The sequence below is a fragment of the Diabrotica undecimpunctata genome, chromosome 3 (assembly GCF_040954645.1).
Source record: "Diabrotica undecimpunctata isolate CICGRU chromosome 3, icDiaUnde3, whole genome shotgun sequence".
NCBI lineage: Eukaryota > Metazoa > Arthropoda > Insecta > Coleoptera > Chrysomelidae > Diabrotica > Diabrotica undecimpunctata.
The window spans coordinates 97,531,413-97,550,810 of record NC_092805.1 but is presented as its reverse complement, the minus strand read 5'-3'; the positions used below and the strand labels follow the sequence as shown (position 1 = coordinate 97,550,810).

At 30.7% G+C, this 19,398-nt stretch overlaps 1 protein-coding gene across 1 annotated transcript in view; it reads left to right on the top strand.

Annotated features, from left to right (window-relative positions):
* Window positions 1–16,817, top strand: part of lola (longitudinals lacking) — a 604,955-nt gene extending 588,138 nt beyond the window's left edge. The window contains exon 5 of the mRNA XM_072526383.1: window positions 16,049–16,817. Within this exon, the coding sequence (XP_072382484.1) occupies window positions 16,049–16,137 (89 nt within the window). The 3' untranslated portion in view covers window positions 16,138–16,817. The remainder of the gene's footprint in view (window positions 1–16,048) is intronic.
* Window positions 16,818–19,398: the final 2,581 nt, after the last annotated feature.

The following is a 19,398-nucleotide window of genomic DNA, read 5'->3' as shown; positions in this document are numbered from 1 at the left end:
GACGTCCATGATAGTACATCTTCTTAGCCGAGATAGTTTAACGGAAGGTATTAGAATATTCCTAATCCAAAGTCTCCAACTTTCGTGTCCACCTTTCATCGTTCATCATTGTGACGTAGCTAGCCCATCTCCATTTCAATTTGCAAGCTGTCTCCACAACATCTGTAACTTTGATTCTGTTTCGTAGGTCTTCGTTTATGATCTTGTCTTTTATCGTTAATCTTATTATTGAACGCTCCAAACCTCTTTGTGCTATCCTTAGTTTTAAAGCATTGTTTTTAGTGTTTTAGGGACATTACTGGCAGAACACACTGATCGAAGACTTTTCGTTTTAGAATAATCGGCATGTTGCCGTCTTAAAATACATTTTTAAGAGCTCTATATGCTACACGTCCATCTGCTATTCATCTTGATACCTCACCTGTTTGGTTGTTCTTGTGCATTCTAATTTCATGTCCAAGGGATATGTATTTATCAACAGGTTCTACTTCGTCTTTGTGAATTTTTACATTATTACTGGACACGAGGTGCATGTCTTTTTTTTTGGGGATATTTATATGCGCATATATGTAGGCAATTATAATTATCTTACATAAATATGCACATGGATACAGTTGAGTCCATGGTTCTTTACCCGTACATTATCATTTAAAGCACATAAAATAAGTCGGTAAATTGCTTTAAGCAACAGCAAGGGACAGAAAGTGGCTACGGCTCCGATCACGGATTATATTATAAAATTTGGTGTTGTCAAATAAAAAGAATGTAAAATGTTAATTTTGCTTTAAAATTTTGGTGCAGAATTGCAGCTACATTTGATGTAGCTTAATAAATTATTTTAATATCATTAGTGATTTATAAATAAATAAACAATCTATAAAAAAAATAATTAAATATACAATAATATTTATAGTTTGTTGATGTAATCGGTAACAGTAAAATTATTTAAATAACGAAACAAACATTATCTAGCTCAAATAAGATTGTTGCAAGATTTTGAAAGTATGTTTTTCGTTTCTCATATTTCATTTTCATCGCCTTCAAAATCTGAACTATTATCTCCAATGTTAATTATTGCAGGTTGATATTAATACAGTAGGCGCCAGTTACGAAGAGCCAGCGCAAATCCTTATTTTCGTACCGATTCGATCCGAGCGCCTTGTTTACATATTTATCCACGCTGTCAGTAGCGAAGTGGTAACTATTCAGTGCAGTTAATTATATAAAAAGCATAATCACGCCACTGTCCACCTCTTCGGATACAGTCGGCACACGCCACATGCGCGAGGTTGGATCTTCCTATGTGGCGTTTACAGTATTACACATATTTTCTTCTCTAATAAACCACTGTTCAATTAGTTTGTTAGTATGTTCTACACACTTTGCCCAGGCGATATCGTTACATTTTTGAATTGCTTCATTCTACATACTTCAAACACGTTCATCTCTATATCAATATCTTCCAATGTATGTATTATAGTAAGTCTTGTAATCTGCCCATACTAATTAGATAGAATTAAATTCTGAGTGATATGGAGACGATCTAAGCACTTCGTGTCCATGTTCACGTATCAATCATTCATCTACAATATATATATATATATATATATATATATATATATATATATATATATATATATATATATATATATATATATATATATATATAATATATATATGTTACACTTGAAATTTCCGCGGGAGTTATATGTGCTTTCTGTGGTTTTCCGGGTTTGACTCCGCGTTGAATAATTTTGGTTTTGATGAAAACCATTATTTTAACGACGTTTCAGCAAGGGTGCACTTGCTATTGTCAGGTCAGGTAGTAGCGCTTTTTGCTGTGCTTGAAGTTAACTTAGTTAACTTCAAGTACAGCAAGATGCAGATGCCGTGGTAATCTGCAGTCAAGGATTTGGAACAAAATAACAAACGGCATCTGAAATAAACCTTTTGCTAAACCAGCATGAACCACAATAAATCTATTTACATCCTAACTACCTGGTCCTTGTACACTTCTGCTGTAGTCATCCTGCCACAGTATTTTATTTCCCCTAGAAAAATCCACGTTTAGTCTAAAAATACAACTTTTCGTGGATATATACTATTTCTATTTACCATGTATTTACGCAAGAAACACACTCGTTGTGCTGCGGTATGAGTTCTTTCAATTAAAGCTCTTCGATTATCATCTTTTTTAAATTTAAAGCCTAAATCTTCATCAAAGATTTGCTAATGATGCACGGGTAAAGAACTATGTAAGTAATTATGTGCGGCCCTATCCTTTGTTTTCATAGAACCTACATGTTGCTTTGTTTCTTGGCCTATTTTAAAGAAATTATGTATATCTAAGTAAGCAGTGTTCAGTAAGAGAAACTGCGATTACTTTGAGCTAAGTGTTCTGAAGCTCTAAGAGTGTATCGAGCAGAAGTTTGTACTAACCTTCTTGCTTGTCTTTGGCCTGTAATATCTCCCCAGTATGCTGTACAGTTTTGTAGTGTGTACATATTCCACTGTAGTGTTTTGCGTCCCTCATCAGGTCTTTCTTTTTTGGTCTTACTCTCTTACTCTTTCGATATATGAATAGAAAATCAAATAATTACGTCGATGTGCGAAAAACGCTAGAAACTTGAAATGATTTGATTATAACGAAACACTTTAATAGTCACTGTCCACGTATAAACATTGGGTGTTTCAAAACAGAAGTTTTGCAGGTTAAGCAGCAAATTTTATTAAATTTAAAATTCACTTCAGGTTTGGTTAACTGCCATAATTTTAGATATTAATTTGTGTCGATATTTCATTGATTTCATTAATTCTGATGTTCATTTTCTATAACAAATACTTATTTCTTTATAATTATATATATTAAATATATATATTAAATAATATTATTTTTGTAAATATTTTACAATATTGTACTAAATTACATCGGAAACGTTTTTATATTTAGTTAATTATGTAATTATTAAATTAATTTAAAATAGTATTAGTCCAAACAGGATCTGTTTAGAATTGGACATTTTCCATAGGCGCAGGCGTCTACTTTTTTACTGGAAGCATTCATAGTCCAGTCGTCAGAGAGTTGACTTTTAAAAATCGTACGCACCAGCTGAATTTTGCAGAGAATATTAATTTTGGGACTCCAAAAAAGATGCAAAAAAGTTTACCACTTTTACGCCATTTTTTCTTCCTAATACCCCCTCGCAGGAGGGTAACAATACAAAAAAATCGATTTACCAAGAATCTGTACACCCTAGAAAAAAATGTTTTGAATAAAAATGTAGCTCAGACAATTTTAAATAAAAATATTTATAAGCATTTTTTAAATAGAATGAAGCATTCTCTTAGAAACAACGCTTGAAACGAACGTCGATTTTGCATGTCAGTTACTTGCGCGAAATCAATATTCAATAAAATTTGTATCAGCTCGACAGTAAAAATTCGATATCCGGTGTTAGAACTCTTTTTTAAGCAATATACAACCAGTAACAATTAATCTTGTGACAGATTGCAAATTAATTTTTGTTTTTCTCATTTCTATAACAACGAAAAAATGTACATCAAAAATTCAACCATTTTAAATTATTAGCTCTTATTTCAATTTTTTGTAGTAATAATACATGATTCCAAAGTGTACCAGTAAAAAAAATAGCTTGAAATATTCTTGGTTAACTAGTCTTTAAAACACTTGCTCTATTTCGAGCACTCCGACTGTGCCGTCGTGCTCGAAAAATCGCGCGTGACTTAAAGACCTCAATATTCACTTATACTTTAATATACTATACTTCAGCAGTTTTATAATAATTCTTAATTTATTAAATTTGGAAATACATTTTTATTTAAAATGATGTATAATTTAAAAAAAAATGGTTATAACTTTAAAAAATTCCCTAGGCTTTCCCAGTTAGCCGATTAAAATTTTTCAAAGTGCATTTGAAATATGCCTTTCTTATTTGTAAAAATATTTTCGACTATTTAAAGTGCTTATTTTGGTCCCAGCATAATTTTCAAATTACCAATCTTCCATTTTTAAATAATAAACAATACATTTTCAATTTCTAGGTAGTCAAATATTATGTAAAATTGACAAACAAACATCTTTTGTAACAGCAATATCCCTCGAGTTGTAGCCAAAAATATAAGAGCAAAACAAAAATTTTCGATTTTTTTCAGATTTTGTTAAATAAAAAATTAAGCACAAGGTTTGCGACTGGCGCATATGGTTATTATTAATAAAAGGTATATCCTGAAGTGATTCCAGCAAAAAAATAGACTCCTATGGAAAATGTCCATTATTGTCTGCTTTTCGACAGATGTCGCCTGGACTATAACGTACAAAAAAGTTGTCTTCAAATAAATACAATTATTATTTACTACTTAAAAACAAATTCGGTATCTTATGCAGTGTACACCAATTTATGTGTTGTGTTTTTTTAAACGGTTTAACTCACGTAGAGCAGACAAACAAAAGAGAGCAGAGAAAACAAACAATTCCTTAAAAAACAAACTGCAAGGCCTATTTATTTATTTTGAGTTCTTAGAATTTGTAGTTCATAGAACTTTTTATTATTTAACACTACTGATGCAGCGTTGAATAAAACAATTGTACTTAATAGGAAGAAACCTCACCAGTAATATTTATTAATACAATGTAATTTTCATTGTCTCTATTTCATTCCGTAGGCATTTTCCGTTGGTCTTATATGCTCATAATAATTTCATATAATTTTTTATGCAGAATGTTTGTTCACTTTTTTATCATTTCCTCATTTATACCATCATCCCCCGGTGCTTTGTAGTCTTTAAGCCAACTTTAAGCTAACTTTATACCAAAATAAGTGAAATATACCTTTTCAACGAAATCGGAAACGTTTCTTTGTTGATTTTTCATGGTATAGTTACCGCAAATGTAACAGAAGCAATCTGGCGAGTTTATACATCCTCTGGTAGCCATTGTCTATACAACACAATAACTTTACATTACAAGAAAACAGTAACTACTTTAAAGCACTAGTAACAATAGCACCGAGTGATGAGCTGCTGTGAACTATAGAACAGTATCAGGGGCTCACTGACATGAAAGAAGGCACAGTGAGTCAGCAAATGGATGGGAAAGGGGTTTATGAAAATCACTCATTAAATTTTAAACAATTTTTTGGTTCCAGACCTTTGTAATCTTCCTTGCCTAGTTTAGCATTGCAATGCCGCATCACTATTTTTACATGGTGTTTTGGAGTCGATTTATACTGTTGAACTAATAGTTCGTAAAATTCCTCCTTACTATTGCTATCTTCTTCAGCATCTTCTGTTGGGGCATATATTGATAATATCATGAGATTAAACCGTTTGTCTTTGAGTCTAATATAGCAAATTCTTTTATTTATTGGCTTAAATGACAGTGCCACATCCGTGTGTATGTCTATTCTTGCTACCCAACCAAAAGGCTGCAGCATTTTTTATTTCTATATTTTCAGTTCTTGTCCATCTCATTTCTTATGTTGCTATTACATTTCTTATGTTTTGTTGTTGTTTAATGGCTTTTGTTACTATTCCAGGACTGTAACAACATAATACATTCCATGTTCCTATAAAATATCCCCCTTTCGTTGTTTTTGTTGTTTATATCGGGTATCCTTCCGGTTCCAACGCAATAGTTTCTGCTTCGTATCTCTAAGATTTTAACATGTATGAATTGTTGGTCCATAGCACAACGTCCCTTTAGGAGTACCATTTCTCCCGCTGTCGTTAGCCCTGACCCTGTTTCCTACTGGGATTGATTACCACAATCTTTCACAAGATTGCTTAGGTTTCCAAAGTTCACCACGTGAAGGTGAACGTCAGAATTGGTAAGAAGAGACTACTTGAAGCTAGCAGGTTAATTTTAAGTGAAATCTGAGCTGATTGTCGTATGCTGGTAAAAATAAAAATGAGGCTTTAGATCTTACATATTCTTAGGCTAAATTAAATGTCACAAAGCTGCAATAATTACCATAATTTATATGGATTGAATATTGACAACACACCACAATCATGTGTGAATAGGCAAAAGTTATAAAAATTAATGACTAAACTTGAATGAAATTTCATTGTTAATGTTATACTAGGGTTTATTAAATAGAATAATATTAAGCCTATATTAAAAGGTTTATATTTTCACCTTCAGGAAAAATGCTGTTTTCTTTGCCTTTACATTGTTACCTCTGAGGTTGATGTATTATTTTACTTGTAATCTAGCTTTGTCTTTATTAACTTTTTACATGGATGAGTTTTTTCCTTTTTGTGACGCCGTTTCAAAAAACACGATTAATTTAATGTTAATTTGTTTATTTGTACATAACTTTTAGACCATACGATACTCATTATACTGTTTTGCTGCGTTGTTCGATTATGAGCGCTAAAAATATACGGAATGTTACAAGTAAAACATGTTATAATAAATATTTGTATCATATTTAAAATATTTTAAAGATGTATATCTTTAAAATATTTATGGTGATATACCTTAATTTTTTGATATAGGAACTTGATTATATTCATTTTATATTTATTAATTTTTTTTTAAAGTTCCTACGATCAAAATGTTCTTACTAGTGTATGGTCTGTTATTTTTTTTTATAGATAACAATATTAAATATTTTCTTTATTTCTGTTCTTATGCTCCTTTTTCATTTTGTATTATATTGTCTTCCTTATCACATTTTCTATGATTTTCCACTCACCGACAAAAAATTATCAACGCATTAGCAATTTCAAGAGAAATATTTTTATTAACTTATGTTTTATTTTAATTAGCTTCTTATCAAATACAATCTGTCATTAGGCAGTTATTGACAAATAAATAACAAGAAAATTAAATAAACAATAATTTTGAAGAATTTCGTAAAATTGTTATTTTATCTCTGACTATACAAAGGCAATTTTACGAAATTACAAGATGTGTGTTTGTAGTAATGAAGCTCAACATTTTGTTTTTTATTAATCAATGTAAATATGTATTTCTATTTGTTGTCATTCAGCTTACATGATCATTCCATTCTACACTTCTATTTCTTACCCAGTCCTTGATGTTCTCCACATGGCATCTGCGTCGTATATCTATAGTTCTAGCTCTATCCCAGAGTGTTTTACCATCAAGTTTTCTAAGTATTTTCATCTCTGCTGTTTCTAACATAATTTTTGTCCTATCAGAGTCAGGTATCTGTTTGCTTTATTCACTTGATTCACTTATGTTTCGAGTTTTCCGTAACTAGATAATGTGCCTAGATATTTAAAATCTGTCATTGTTCTATTATCTAACCTTCCAGCTCCAATTTACATCTTAGTAAATTTGCTGTAATAACCATGCATTTTGTCTTGTTTGGGGAAATTAACATGTTAAATTTTCTGGTTGTTATACTAAATTGGTGGTGCAACATACGTTGTAAATCATCATTACTTTGAGAGAGTTGTATTGCGTCGTCTACATAGCAGATTATTTTTAATTATTTTTCTCCCATTTTGTATCCATTTTTACTTCTTCCTTTTTTTTATTATTTCGTCCATAATAAGGTTGAATATAAAGGACTCAGGAAATCTTCCTGTCTTATCCCATTGCCAGCTTCAATAGAGTCAGTTAGTTCTTCTTCTACTTTTACTTTTATTGTGTTGTTTTGGTAGATAATTTCAATTGTTTTGATTATTCCTAGACGTAGCTATCTTGCTAACGTCCATTAATTTGACCCGGTCAAATGCCTTCTTAAGGTCCACGAAAAGTAGATATGGTGGTTTGTTGTATTCTCATGATTTCTCTTGCACTTGCCTCTTTATAAATATAGCGTCGGTGCATGAGCTTCCCGACCTAAAACATTGTTACTTTCTTTTGCTATTGTTCTAATTTCATTCAGTTTATTTTTTTATTACTTTGGTTTTCAATTTTAGTGTTGTGTTTAATAATTTACTTCCTTCATAATTTTCCGGTCCGATTTGTCTTCCTTTTTGAAGAAAGTTATTCGGATGCTTAATCTCCATTCTTGAGGAATTTTACTTTGTTTCATTTTTTTGGAATTGGTTTTAATAGTTTTTTGGTCAGATCTTGTCCTTCGTACTTTAGGAGTTCGCAGTATTCTTTCCTCTCCTGGTGATATTCTATATTTTAAATTCCTTAATGCTTCTAACTTCTCAATCCATCACCTTTGGCAAATAGGAAAAGTAGTGTGCCCATGTTTCCTTCTGAATTTGTTTCGTTTTTATTAGTTAGTTTATCTCTTTCTTTGTCCTCTGATCACTCTCCATATTTCGTTCTGTGTTCCGTAGAAGTCGTGTTCCATCTGTTTGGAGAAGCTCTGCTAGTGTTTCCTTTTTATTTGTCTAACTAAAGTATTCGTTTAATTTCTTATTCGTTTATAGTGGTTGTATGCCTGTTGTGTTTGTTGTGTTGTGTATTGTAAACAAGGTTTTGTTCTTTGCTTCACATTTTGTCTTCACTTCCTCTCTAAACCATGGGGTTTTCTTTTTTCATATATTAGTGTTCGTTACTTTTTGAGTTTTTCCCAGCTTTCTTCGATGATATCGTTTTCTAATATTTTATTCCCAGCAATCTTCCCTGATATTCTTTTTCTGTATAAGCATTCCGTTGATTACTGCAGGTGGTGCTCAAGAAGTGTTGAGAGTGTTGTGTAATGAATGTTTGACTTCTACTAGTCTAAGCAGATATGTCACGTCAAGCTGTAATTGTAAAACTTGCTTTTATGAATGAACATGGTCAACAAAATGATAAGAAAATATATTTCTATTATGTAGTTTAAATTTTATTTAAGTTTTGCCCTGTAAAAGATTTTTTGTGTGCCATTTTTTTCCTAATTGGATACGTGAATTTAAAATTCTTCATATAATGAAAAGAAACTTTTACAAAATAGGTAAAAAGATTAATTTTTTTGTCGGTGATTGTGTTGAAAAGGGTCTCCTAGCAGATATAGTTATACTATACAATATCTTTTGATAACTTGTTTCTTATTAGAAAACATTCTATAAAATAGTGCTGTTTCGTTAATATGTTCAAATTATTTTATATATACATTAGCACCAGTAATATTTCAAAAATTTTTTTAAAGATATTTATTATATTATAGTACGCAGATTTATTAATATGTTAAGTTATTTAGGAACACAAGCGTATTATTAACAATACTGTATATAATTTATTTAAAACTAATATAAATTGGAACAAAAATTTAAGAAAAAACTTAATTGTAATGTACGTTTTTCTCTATTCTCAGGGAAATATATTTTGATCTTTTACTCATATAAAAAATTTTCTATATAAAATAAAAAATGTCGTGTCTTACATTAGTTTATCAAAACAATTTGGTCGTTGGTCCATATGATCATTATACTTTACAAATTATAAACATTTTATCACTTGTATTTGGACAATTTATTTTTTTGTAGATTAAATCATATCATACATTTTGATGATTAGTTGTGCTATTTTAATGTAATTTTCAGATCTTTATTATTTATTATTATCTGTTAGCTTATAAGTACAACTTTACGCACGTTTATCTGTTCTTCTTTATTTAGACCTGTTATGTGTCTTTCTTCTCCATTCTCTTATATTTACCATTTAAAGGTTTTGTTCCACGTCATCCAAACAGTCTCGTTCGTCTCTTCAACTAAATCTTCGTCGTTATTTTTACTATCTTCTGCTTTATGAACCTGTCCCAGCCATTCCAATTTTACACTTTTTTACATCGTACAATATCGTAGTTTGCACAGGTAAAATATATTAATTTTAAACATTTAGAATACTAAATTGAATTTTAACAAAATTTTAACAATTTAAAATACCACAAAGCCCCAAGAGGTGACAGCGGAGAGTAGAGTATGAGGAAGAAGCACTACATTACCAAATATACTAGATAATAACGCTTAAATGACGAACAAATTTCAATAAGATGAAAGGAAAACATCATAGTGCCCATCTTCAAAAAAAAAGAGATGAAATAAGATGTGTTAACTACAGGTGAATATCATTAATTAATATCGCTTACAAAACATTTCCAAATAATTTAGCAAATTACCCCGTTATGTTGAAAATATTTTGGGATAAGACCAGGCTGATTTTAGCGCAAACAGATCAACAAGTGAACAAATGTTAATACTGAGACAGTTTCTAGAGAAAGGCTGAGAACTTAAGAGTGGAGATGGAGGAGCGTGGAGGGAAATCAAGTATGGAATGCATACATATCTGAAGTAAAGGGGAACATTAAACTATCCACCAGTTGCCCAACGAACAACAACCGAAATAAAGACCAAACTACAAACGGCTCAAGGTCCTAAGTTACTTGTAGTATATACGGACGACCTAAATGTCATGGAAAACTACATCCTGTCTCTAAAACACTCTTTGAATAATAAGGTCGAGGAAGCAACAGAAAAAGTTGGACTTAAAAATCAATGAAGAGAAAATCAAATACATGTGCATACACCGAACGAGACAAAGAGACAGAATTGGAGAAAATATTATCGTTATCACCTATAATTTTGAAAAAGTTAAACGTTTCAAATTTCTAGGAGCAATAATTGCGTCTGAGAATGATATCTCCGAAGAAATAAAAAACGAAATCCAGGCTGTAAACCGATATATCTGTGCACTGGATAAGCTCTTCAAATCGAAGAGCTTAATAAGGACATCACAAATCAAAATATACAAATCCATTGGCAGACCTATAATAACATATGGGTGCGAAACATGGACGATGACCGAAGCTACTGAAGAAAACTCTGTAGTCACATTGATTCTCCAAAAGATTAAATCTTAGAGCCTAATATGGACAGGACACGTATATAAACTTAATAATGAAAAACTTATAAACGTAGTCTGCGAAAAGGTTAGCACAGGAAAAAACCAATTGAGCGTCCTAGAATGCGATGGAGAGACAACATCCACGCAGATCTAAAAAAATAATTCTTTTGGACAACAGATTGATCAAAGACCAAGCCTTTTGAAATAAGTTGTACAGTCAGCCAAGTCCCACCCAGAGTTCCACATGATGATGGTGATGTTGATGATACGGAATTGAACCTTTATTAATTTCGCGTCCAATATATTTGTGTAGGCTTCTTTCCTTCCAAAGTCAAAGGAAAAAAGAGAACCAAGTGGAGGACATATTTCGTGACTAGGAAAAACTTTGTTGAAATTATACTAGTATAGGGAAGCTTTGAGTAAGTTTTTGTGGGCTAGAGTGATTGCCAACTTCTAATGAGGATAGAGCACTGCAAGAAGAAAGAATTAGGTGTGAATGTGTGTACTTTTTTTCTGTGATTATGCGTGTATGTGCGTGTATGTGTGTGTCTTTGTGTGTTACTGTATATCATACGCTCAATCAATAAATCTAAAACTAATGGATAGCTGTTGATCTGTATTTGTTTATTTGGTTATATCAGGCTATTATCTTAGATATCCTGAAGACGTTCCCCATAAGTCATTTGACCGTGACCCACTGAGTTTTCATACTCAGTAAGTTAACGCTCTGATTTTGGAGTTGAGGTTATTAATTATAATTTAAATAAAACTCAACTATTTTAATAGATTCAGGATGACTTTATTATTATTAGAAACTTTATTACTTCTTACAAGTGCCGTCTACTAACGAAGGTAAGATATCATGCTGACTATTTATGTTTGTATCCTTTGTATCCACTGCTGCTACCCGGAACTTCTTCCTTAAATTTCTTAGCCTTGACATTCTTCTTCTTCTTCCAATACTTCTCCCATTTATTTTTCCTTGTATTATTACCTATAATTTTTTGTGTGTACTTCGTGTAAACTGCACTTCGTTGACTGATGGTATTTATATTTTGCTTTTTTTTTAATTACTTTATTCTTGGTATTTTTAATGTTTATTTATATTACTCATTAGTTATCGGCAATATATGTTTGTAAATATTCGTAACTAATATCATCACTGTAGTGGTTGATTGGTGAACAATTTTGTTGAAACGTTGTCTCTTGAATATTGGCCAATACTTTTATTCAATAATAATAAATTGTTTGATATATTTTTGGTGAAAATTACTTGGTATATGTTGGGCCTAATTTATTTACAAAAATAATTATTTTTAATTAGTTTATTTTTGAGTTTTTGTTCTATTTAACTAAAATGTTAAGTTATAATTAAAATGGTTTTGTTTATTTATATTATTTTAAGAATGATAAACTTTGTTAGAAGTATATAAATATATATATTTTCAAATATGTGTTGAATCTTCTCCTTGATACTCCAACTAATATATTTATTTGCAAGATGCACCATATACCTACTTTTTTTTTGTTAAGTTATTCTTCAAGGTAGTGTATCTAAGTTTAAAACTAATCTACGTTTACTTTAAACCTTTGTATAACTGCATAAAACTGCAACAGAGTAAAATAACGAGATATTTAAAACGAATCCTGACTAAACCAACAAAAAATTCCTTTAAATTTATAGAACGTCGGTGGAGATATGCGATTTTTTGTCTTATAATATGTGTTTTGGGATATCGTGACAAAAGTGCACCCTTTGCACTATTTAGCTAATAAAACAGATTCTTGTGGTAATTGAGAGGTTCCTGTGGACTTTTGCATGATCCAAAGTGAATAAAAAACACAGAAACGAAAAAGAGGATTGAAATTTTTAATACAGCATGCTAAATAGGGTTGGTCATATAGGAATAAAATAGCTATTTATGTATTAAGACACATTTTTTTATACAATCACTTAATAAAATGCAACTATTTGTGAATCTTTATTAAAATTTATAAAAATAGTCCAGTCGTTAGTGATTTGACCTCTAAAAATCACACAAACAAACTAAATTTTGCTGAGAACGTCCCGTTGTATGGTGGGGGGAAACGAAAAAAATATCAAAAATCTGTACGCCGTAGAAAAAAATCAGTTTTATATAAAATTTGTATCAACTCGATGGTAAAAATTTGATATCTGTTGATCAGAGTATGCTATAGAAAAAAATCATAAAACGTTTTAAAGGGGAAGACTGCAGCTTTAGCATCCAATTTTTGTATTTTGCCATAAATGAAGTTGGTTTTTATAAAGATATTAAATAAATAAAGGTTGCGTCATTGGGTTTTTGCCATTTTTTACATTATCATGAGGTCAATAAAATTTATCACTTTCATTGATTGTAACGGTATTTCCAGTGTTATGAGTCCAATCTTCAAAACCTATAAATGAAATTTCGGTTTTGGGTTTTGGCAATAAATATAATGCATTTGAAATATGTCTAATAAACGCTGAATTTAAACTTTTAAAGTACCACCGATCACACGTTATAGGAAAGGTCTACACGAAAGCCGTATTGAATGTAATTTGTATCAAAAGTTGTGTAGTTTCGAAAAACGTACTTGTGCAATCAAAAAGGAGCAGTTTTTAACGTTTTAGATTGCTTGTAATATGAAAGTTTAAATTCAGCGTTTTTTAGGCATACTTCAAACGAAATTTCATGAAGATTTTGAAGATTTGGATCTAACAATGGAAATTCTATAGTGACCGGTCAATAAAAGTAGTAAATTTTATTGATCTAAGGAGAATCATAAAAAATGGCAAACATCGCGCGTTTATTAATTTAACATATTTATAAAAACTGACTTCATTTGCTTCAAAATACAAAAATTGCATACGAAAGTTGCTCTCTTCACCTTTAAAACTCATTTTGATTTTTATCGATAGGATACTGTGATGGAACGATATCGATTTTTTCCGCTATTCCCTCCCTGCAATGGGGCGGTTTAGGGGAAAGGCGGGAAATATTTTGCGGGCCCACAATTGACATTCTCAGCCTAATTCAGCTTGTTCGTATGATTTTTAGACGTTTAGTGTTATTTTCGTCTCTGACGACTGGAATAAAAATGATACACTAAATGTATGATTTATTTGTTATTTGCAATTTGAATACTCAATGTGAAGAATGAGTGACTGACTGACATATTCACCTGACTGTACATATGATGACCTCGGTAAAATTACCTTTATATTTTTTCTCTTTGATCTTCATTCGTTTTAGTGGTTTGATATCACCTCCATCCTGTACCACTAAAAAGGCTGATAATCGGCGGAAGTAATGTTCTGTTTATAAGTGGCAATCTTATAAGATACGATCATCGTGACTTATTTCTGTTTATATATCTTAAATTATGAATCGATATTAGAGTGTTTTATGTGACAGGGAAATGTCGACTTCCTCGAATATCTTCGAATGCGAAATGATAACAATAGAGATTTTTGTCTTCCATATATCTTTGTTATAAATATTTTCTTCTTGGTACCTTTTTCAGTCCGGCTGTAGGCGATAATCAAGGTTATCATGGTTTTGTTGGCAGCTCTTCAAAACAGTTCAGCGGAGATTATTCCTAACCATTGTCGGTTTTCCAGTCACGGGATACGACGGCTTCCTGGTCTTTTTTTGCCAAATACTTTGCCTTTCATAACGAGTTTCTTCGTTACGCATTAGATGGCCGAATTACTCATGCTTACGTTATTTCACTAATTTCAGCAGTTCTTTTTTTTTCATACGCTGTTAGACCTCAACGTTGGTGACATGCTCTACATAAGATATCTTGAATATCTTTCTTTAGCGCCATATCACGAAGGCTTCGATCTTCTTTTCAGTGGCTTGCGGCAGTGTCCAGGCTTCAACCTTATATAGTAGCAGTGGAAGAACAGTTCACTATCTGCATATTGGCCTCTAAACTTAGGTGACTGCAGCATTGTAAGGATCTCATCTTGGTAAATGTGGACCATAAAATTTGGATCTTGGAACTAATTTCTTTCTTGGTTTTTCTAATGTTGAGCTTTATGCTCGCATTTCTCATGAGGCCCAATAAGGCATGTTTGTGAGGGCTTCAGTGAGTATATTCTAAAAAAAGTAGGCGAGAGCAATCAGCCCTTACTTCTTGCATGATCTTCACCTGGTCGGACAACTTCTGACCTTAGATCTTTCTGAGTACCTTAGGTCCGGAAATCTGGATAGTTTCTTTGGCAGTGCTACAAATGTTAACAACAGCCATTTCTAATGTTACATGAAACGTTGTGGTTGAACAGTTCACTTAACTCCTTTGTGCTCACTTCACCCCTTATCTTCAGAAGTTCGGCTGATAGTTCGTCCTGACCTATGGCTTTACCGTTCTTTACAAAAATTTGAGTTGTTTGTGATACTTGCTTTTTTTTGCTAATGTCATCAGCATTTTGATCTGACTGCAGTTCATATTATTTTTTCAAACAATGTGGCTTTTAACATTAACTACATTGGCGAATGTGATAATGATTTTAGTGTTTCGACAAAAAACAAAAGAAATACGTTTTCACAATAAATTAAAGTAAATTTTCTTTGCATTAGACCATTCTATGAACATGTTTAACATGTTTTATTGTTTTTCATATAATACTTTGATTTTTTCTCTGTTTTGCTTTATAGAACTTTTGAATAAGTTACTGCTTTTGCAACACTTTGATGTCAGGAGGTATGGAGGTATACTAGGAACATCACTGTTACAATTTTCTATAACTACTATACATAGAATAACATATACATAACAAATAAAACGAGCAAATCGAGAAAATATTTAATTCTTAATCTAGCAATTCAAATATTTACTGGTTGTCAGCTAAGGGCTGCCAGCGGTTGTTAATGACGATGCATGGTTTTAGATTTTAACTATTAGCTAGAGCGATAAAATGAGGGTCCGCAATAAACGTCACATTTTCATTGTCCTAAGTAAGCAAAAAAATACGTTTTATTAAGTGATTGTAGAAAAGGTATTTGTGATTTAGTTGAATATTTTGTTATTTTACCTAGTTCATGTCATTGGGTTTTTAATTCTATTACATTATGATCGAATACGTAACCATAAGCTAAAGAAAACGTACTGACTAGAACGAATGGGATCTTGTTTATCGAACAATAAAAATTTGTTTAATAATTTTGGTAAATTTCTTGGTTTGGAAATAGATTTTGTCTCATTCTGTTGAATATAAAATACGTTGTTCTTAATATTAATATTTTATATTTTTAGGAATCCCAAAGAGAAGAGGCATGACTGAAATTATTGGAAGTAACGGCAAATTTCAAGTTGATCTCAATTCTTTTGAATACTTTGCATAACTGCTTTACTATTAATGTTTTTATTGTTTTTTTATGTTTTAAGTTCATTTTGACAAAGCCTCATTTGTTTTTACTTTTATTTTTAGCCTATGTTGAAGAAATTTCAATTGTTTCAACTGAATGCTATTATGTGTATTGATTATAGTGTGTTAGTATTCATTAAGAAGGATAATTTATAATTTATTACAGAAAATTATAAACAGAAATGCTTTTTAAAATTAATTCCTACATCGTCGGCCTGCTAGACTGTTATTGAAGTATCTTCTGTTCAATTGTTAGTCTACATTTTTACTTCATCCATTTTCAGAACAATATATACAATAACTTATTCAATCCTTTGTTCATGATATTAACCTCTTGTAGATTTTAACATTTTCTTTACTATTTTTAGGATACCTTTTTAAATAATTTTTATTATTTTCCTTTAATATAATAAATGAAGATTTTTTTATTTGTTCCATTCTACTGTTCGTTCCTTCTGGAACTATTGACGAATTTTACACAGTAGTTTGAGTCCTCGTTCCATATTTGTTTGTAAGTTTCCATTTTACGTGAGATTTGTTAACTCGAAATTTTAAAGTTTTAGTTTATCCATTAGTATTAGCATTAAATTAGTGTTTAGTGTTGTCCTAACATTTAGGAGTGTAGTCCTCTGATGCCAATAAATTTTTAAAAATGTATACCGATGTTTATTTCTTCTTTGTTTGTTATTAAAACTTTATATTTTTGCATTGTATTAGCTTCTATGAAACAGAGATGATATAACCTTATTGTCTAATTTATTTCAATATTGATACAGGTCGATTTTAGGATTTTATTATTGTCTTGCATATAAGCAAGGTACTACTGCATTGAAGTGATAGTAGTCTTAAAAAAGTTTCTGAAAATAGGTACGCCTTTTAAATATTTCGAAAATTAATTTTAAAATATTCTACTTTCGAATATATATATATATATATATATATATATATATATATATATATAAAAATTATCTGGAGACAATTATTTTATGATTCTACGATGAATTCTGAGAAAAAAAGTCCACTACATCATTCGCCTCTTTCGGCATAAAGGACTATAAACAGCTTTTCAAAATTATATTTAGGTTGGATTTCATCTGATTCCATTTCTAACTCTGTAATGTGATTTTTAATTATCTCTCTAGATTTGATCCCGGTAACCCTTCTCCCTGCTTTGTAGCGCCTTATAGCCTTTTACGACAAAAACATATACAATTTATGCATTGAATTAGATATTGGTTTCCACTTATTAAATATATAAACAAATTAAATATCGAAAATGCACCCTCGAAAACAAAATTTAAAGTATTTTGTAATTCATATAAAAAGATTTCGAAGTCTTGATATATTTATGTTTTACGTATAAAATTATAAAATTAATCAGAATTGCCAATAAATTTAAATACCCATTAAAATAATCAACCTACAACGATGCCACTGCGATCATTCCTAAAGTTTTTTGCTATTATCCGGTAAAAAATATTTTTTTAAGTTAGAAAAGCTGTCATTTTAAGTAAATACACGACTCCTCTACACTCATCAATCCTTTTCCTTCTCAGAAACAAGTCAATAGCTTGGGACGTGTACGAACTCATCACTATATAGCCCCCCATAAAATTATTAGACCCTCGGAGATCTAGTAAACTGATCACCGGCATCCTTTGGAGATTGGTAAACTCATCACCGCAGATAGGTAAACTCATCACCGAGATTTTTGCCTGGTTTCTAATGCGAAAGATTGCCTCTTACCTGTTATACTTCTCGTTTATGTGATAATTTAATAAAATCAGAAATTATTTTAAGCAAGTTGCTTTAAAATTTAACTGAGATATTAATATGTCTCACGGTGTGGCCTATTAGACGTATCTGCCAATCTAAATGGTTTTGAGATCTAAAAATTTATTTACATAGGATTTCGATAGTGAACTTTAAAATGAAAATATTTGTCAACATTTGCTATTTTTGTTTATATCGGAAGTATTCCCAACTTCGTTATTTGATTTTCATTGCATTTTTATATTCCTTATTGAATTCTCGAAATAATTTGTTAAGCATATATTCGGTCTAAGTCTTACTGTTTTGGCGTTATTTGACTATCTTGAAAATAATAGACGATTTTGGACAGGAAGTACATATAAAATGTATAAAAAATAGGAAAAGCTAAAAACTCGAGTGTGCTATTAGTGCATTGAAGTCGAAGGAAACTTAATTTTTTACACGTGCGAAGCTTTATATTTTATGGAATCATTGGCGGAAATTTTTAAATTTGAAGTAATCAGCAACGCATTTATTGTGACAGAATGCATCAAAATGCTTAAGTACAGTTTCATGTACTTTATCTTTCAATGACTTGTACACAGATCCCACAATTAGAGTGCTTTTAAAAGCAATTTTTTTTTTACATTTTTTGGTTAGTTTTCACCATTATTTGTAGGAGTCAGATGCGTTGTTCATTTCATTTTATAAACATCATGACAATTAACCTCAATAATTAGTGTAAGACACAAAATAATTTTTATTCTGTAATTTGTACTAATTTTGTTTATTGTAGCATCCTGATGATGCAAATAAAGATTTACGAAAGCTTGGTAGACTAAACAGAGTACTTCTTTGTCCTATCTTCAGCTGCACACCCAAATAGTTGTGTTTTGTAGTCTAACTGATCAGCGTTGACTACAAGCGTTTATCGCTCTTTCATATATATATATATATATATATATATATATATATATATATATATATATATATATATATATATATAAAGGAGTCCAATTAAGTCGGTACCATATGGAAAATTTTTTTATTTTTAGTTTTATGAAAAAAAAATTATTCTCTAGTTCTGAATGATCTAGAACTTCAATCATCAGAATCAGATATTAGTATTCTTCAGTCATTTACGCGGTTCGTTAAACAACATGAATTTTATTAAGACTTGAGAATATCCACAATTCATTTTTTTGACAAACCGCGTATACAACTAAAAAATTTAATATCTGATCATTGTATTCTAGGTTTTAGATCATTCAAAACTTTTTTGAAAGGGACACTAGCGCACGATTGGCGGGGATAACTGATCTAGTAATAATTGATCAGTTATCGACCAGTGTTAAAATGATTAAATTACTTATATGGCTATTAAAATATAGGGCTTAGTGATAGTAAAAATTAAGAGTTGTATTGTTAAATGTAATATCATAAAAAAAATTAAAATAAAAAAATTTGCCCAAAAAATAAAAAAAAA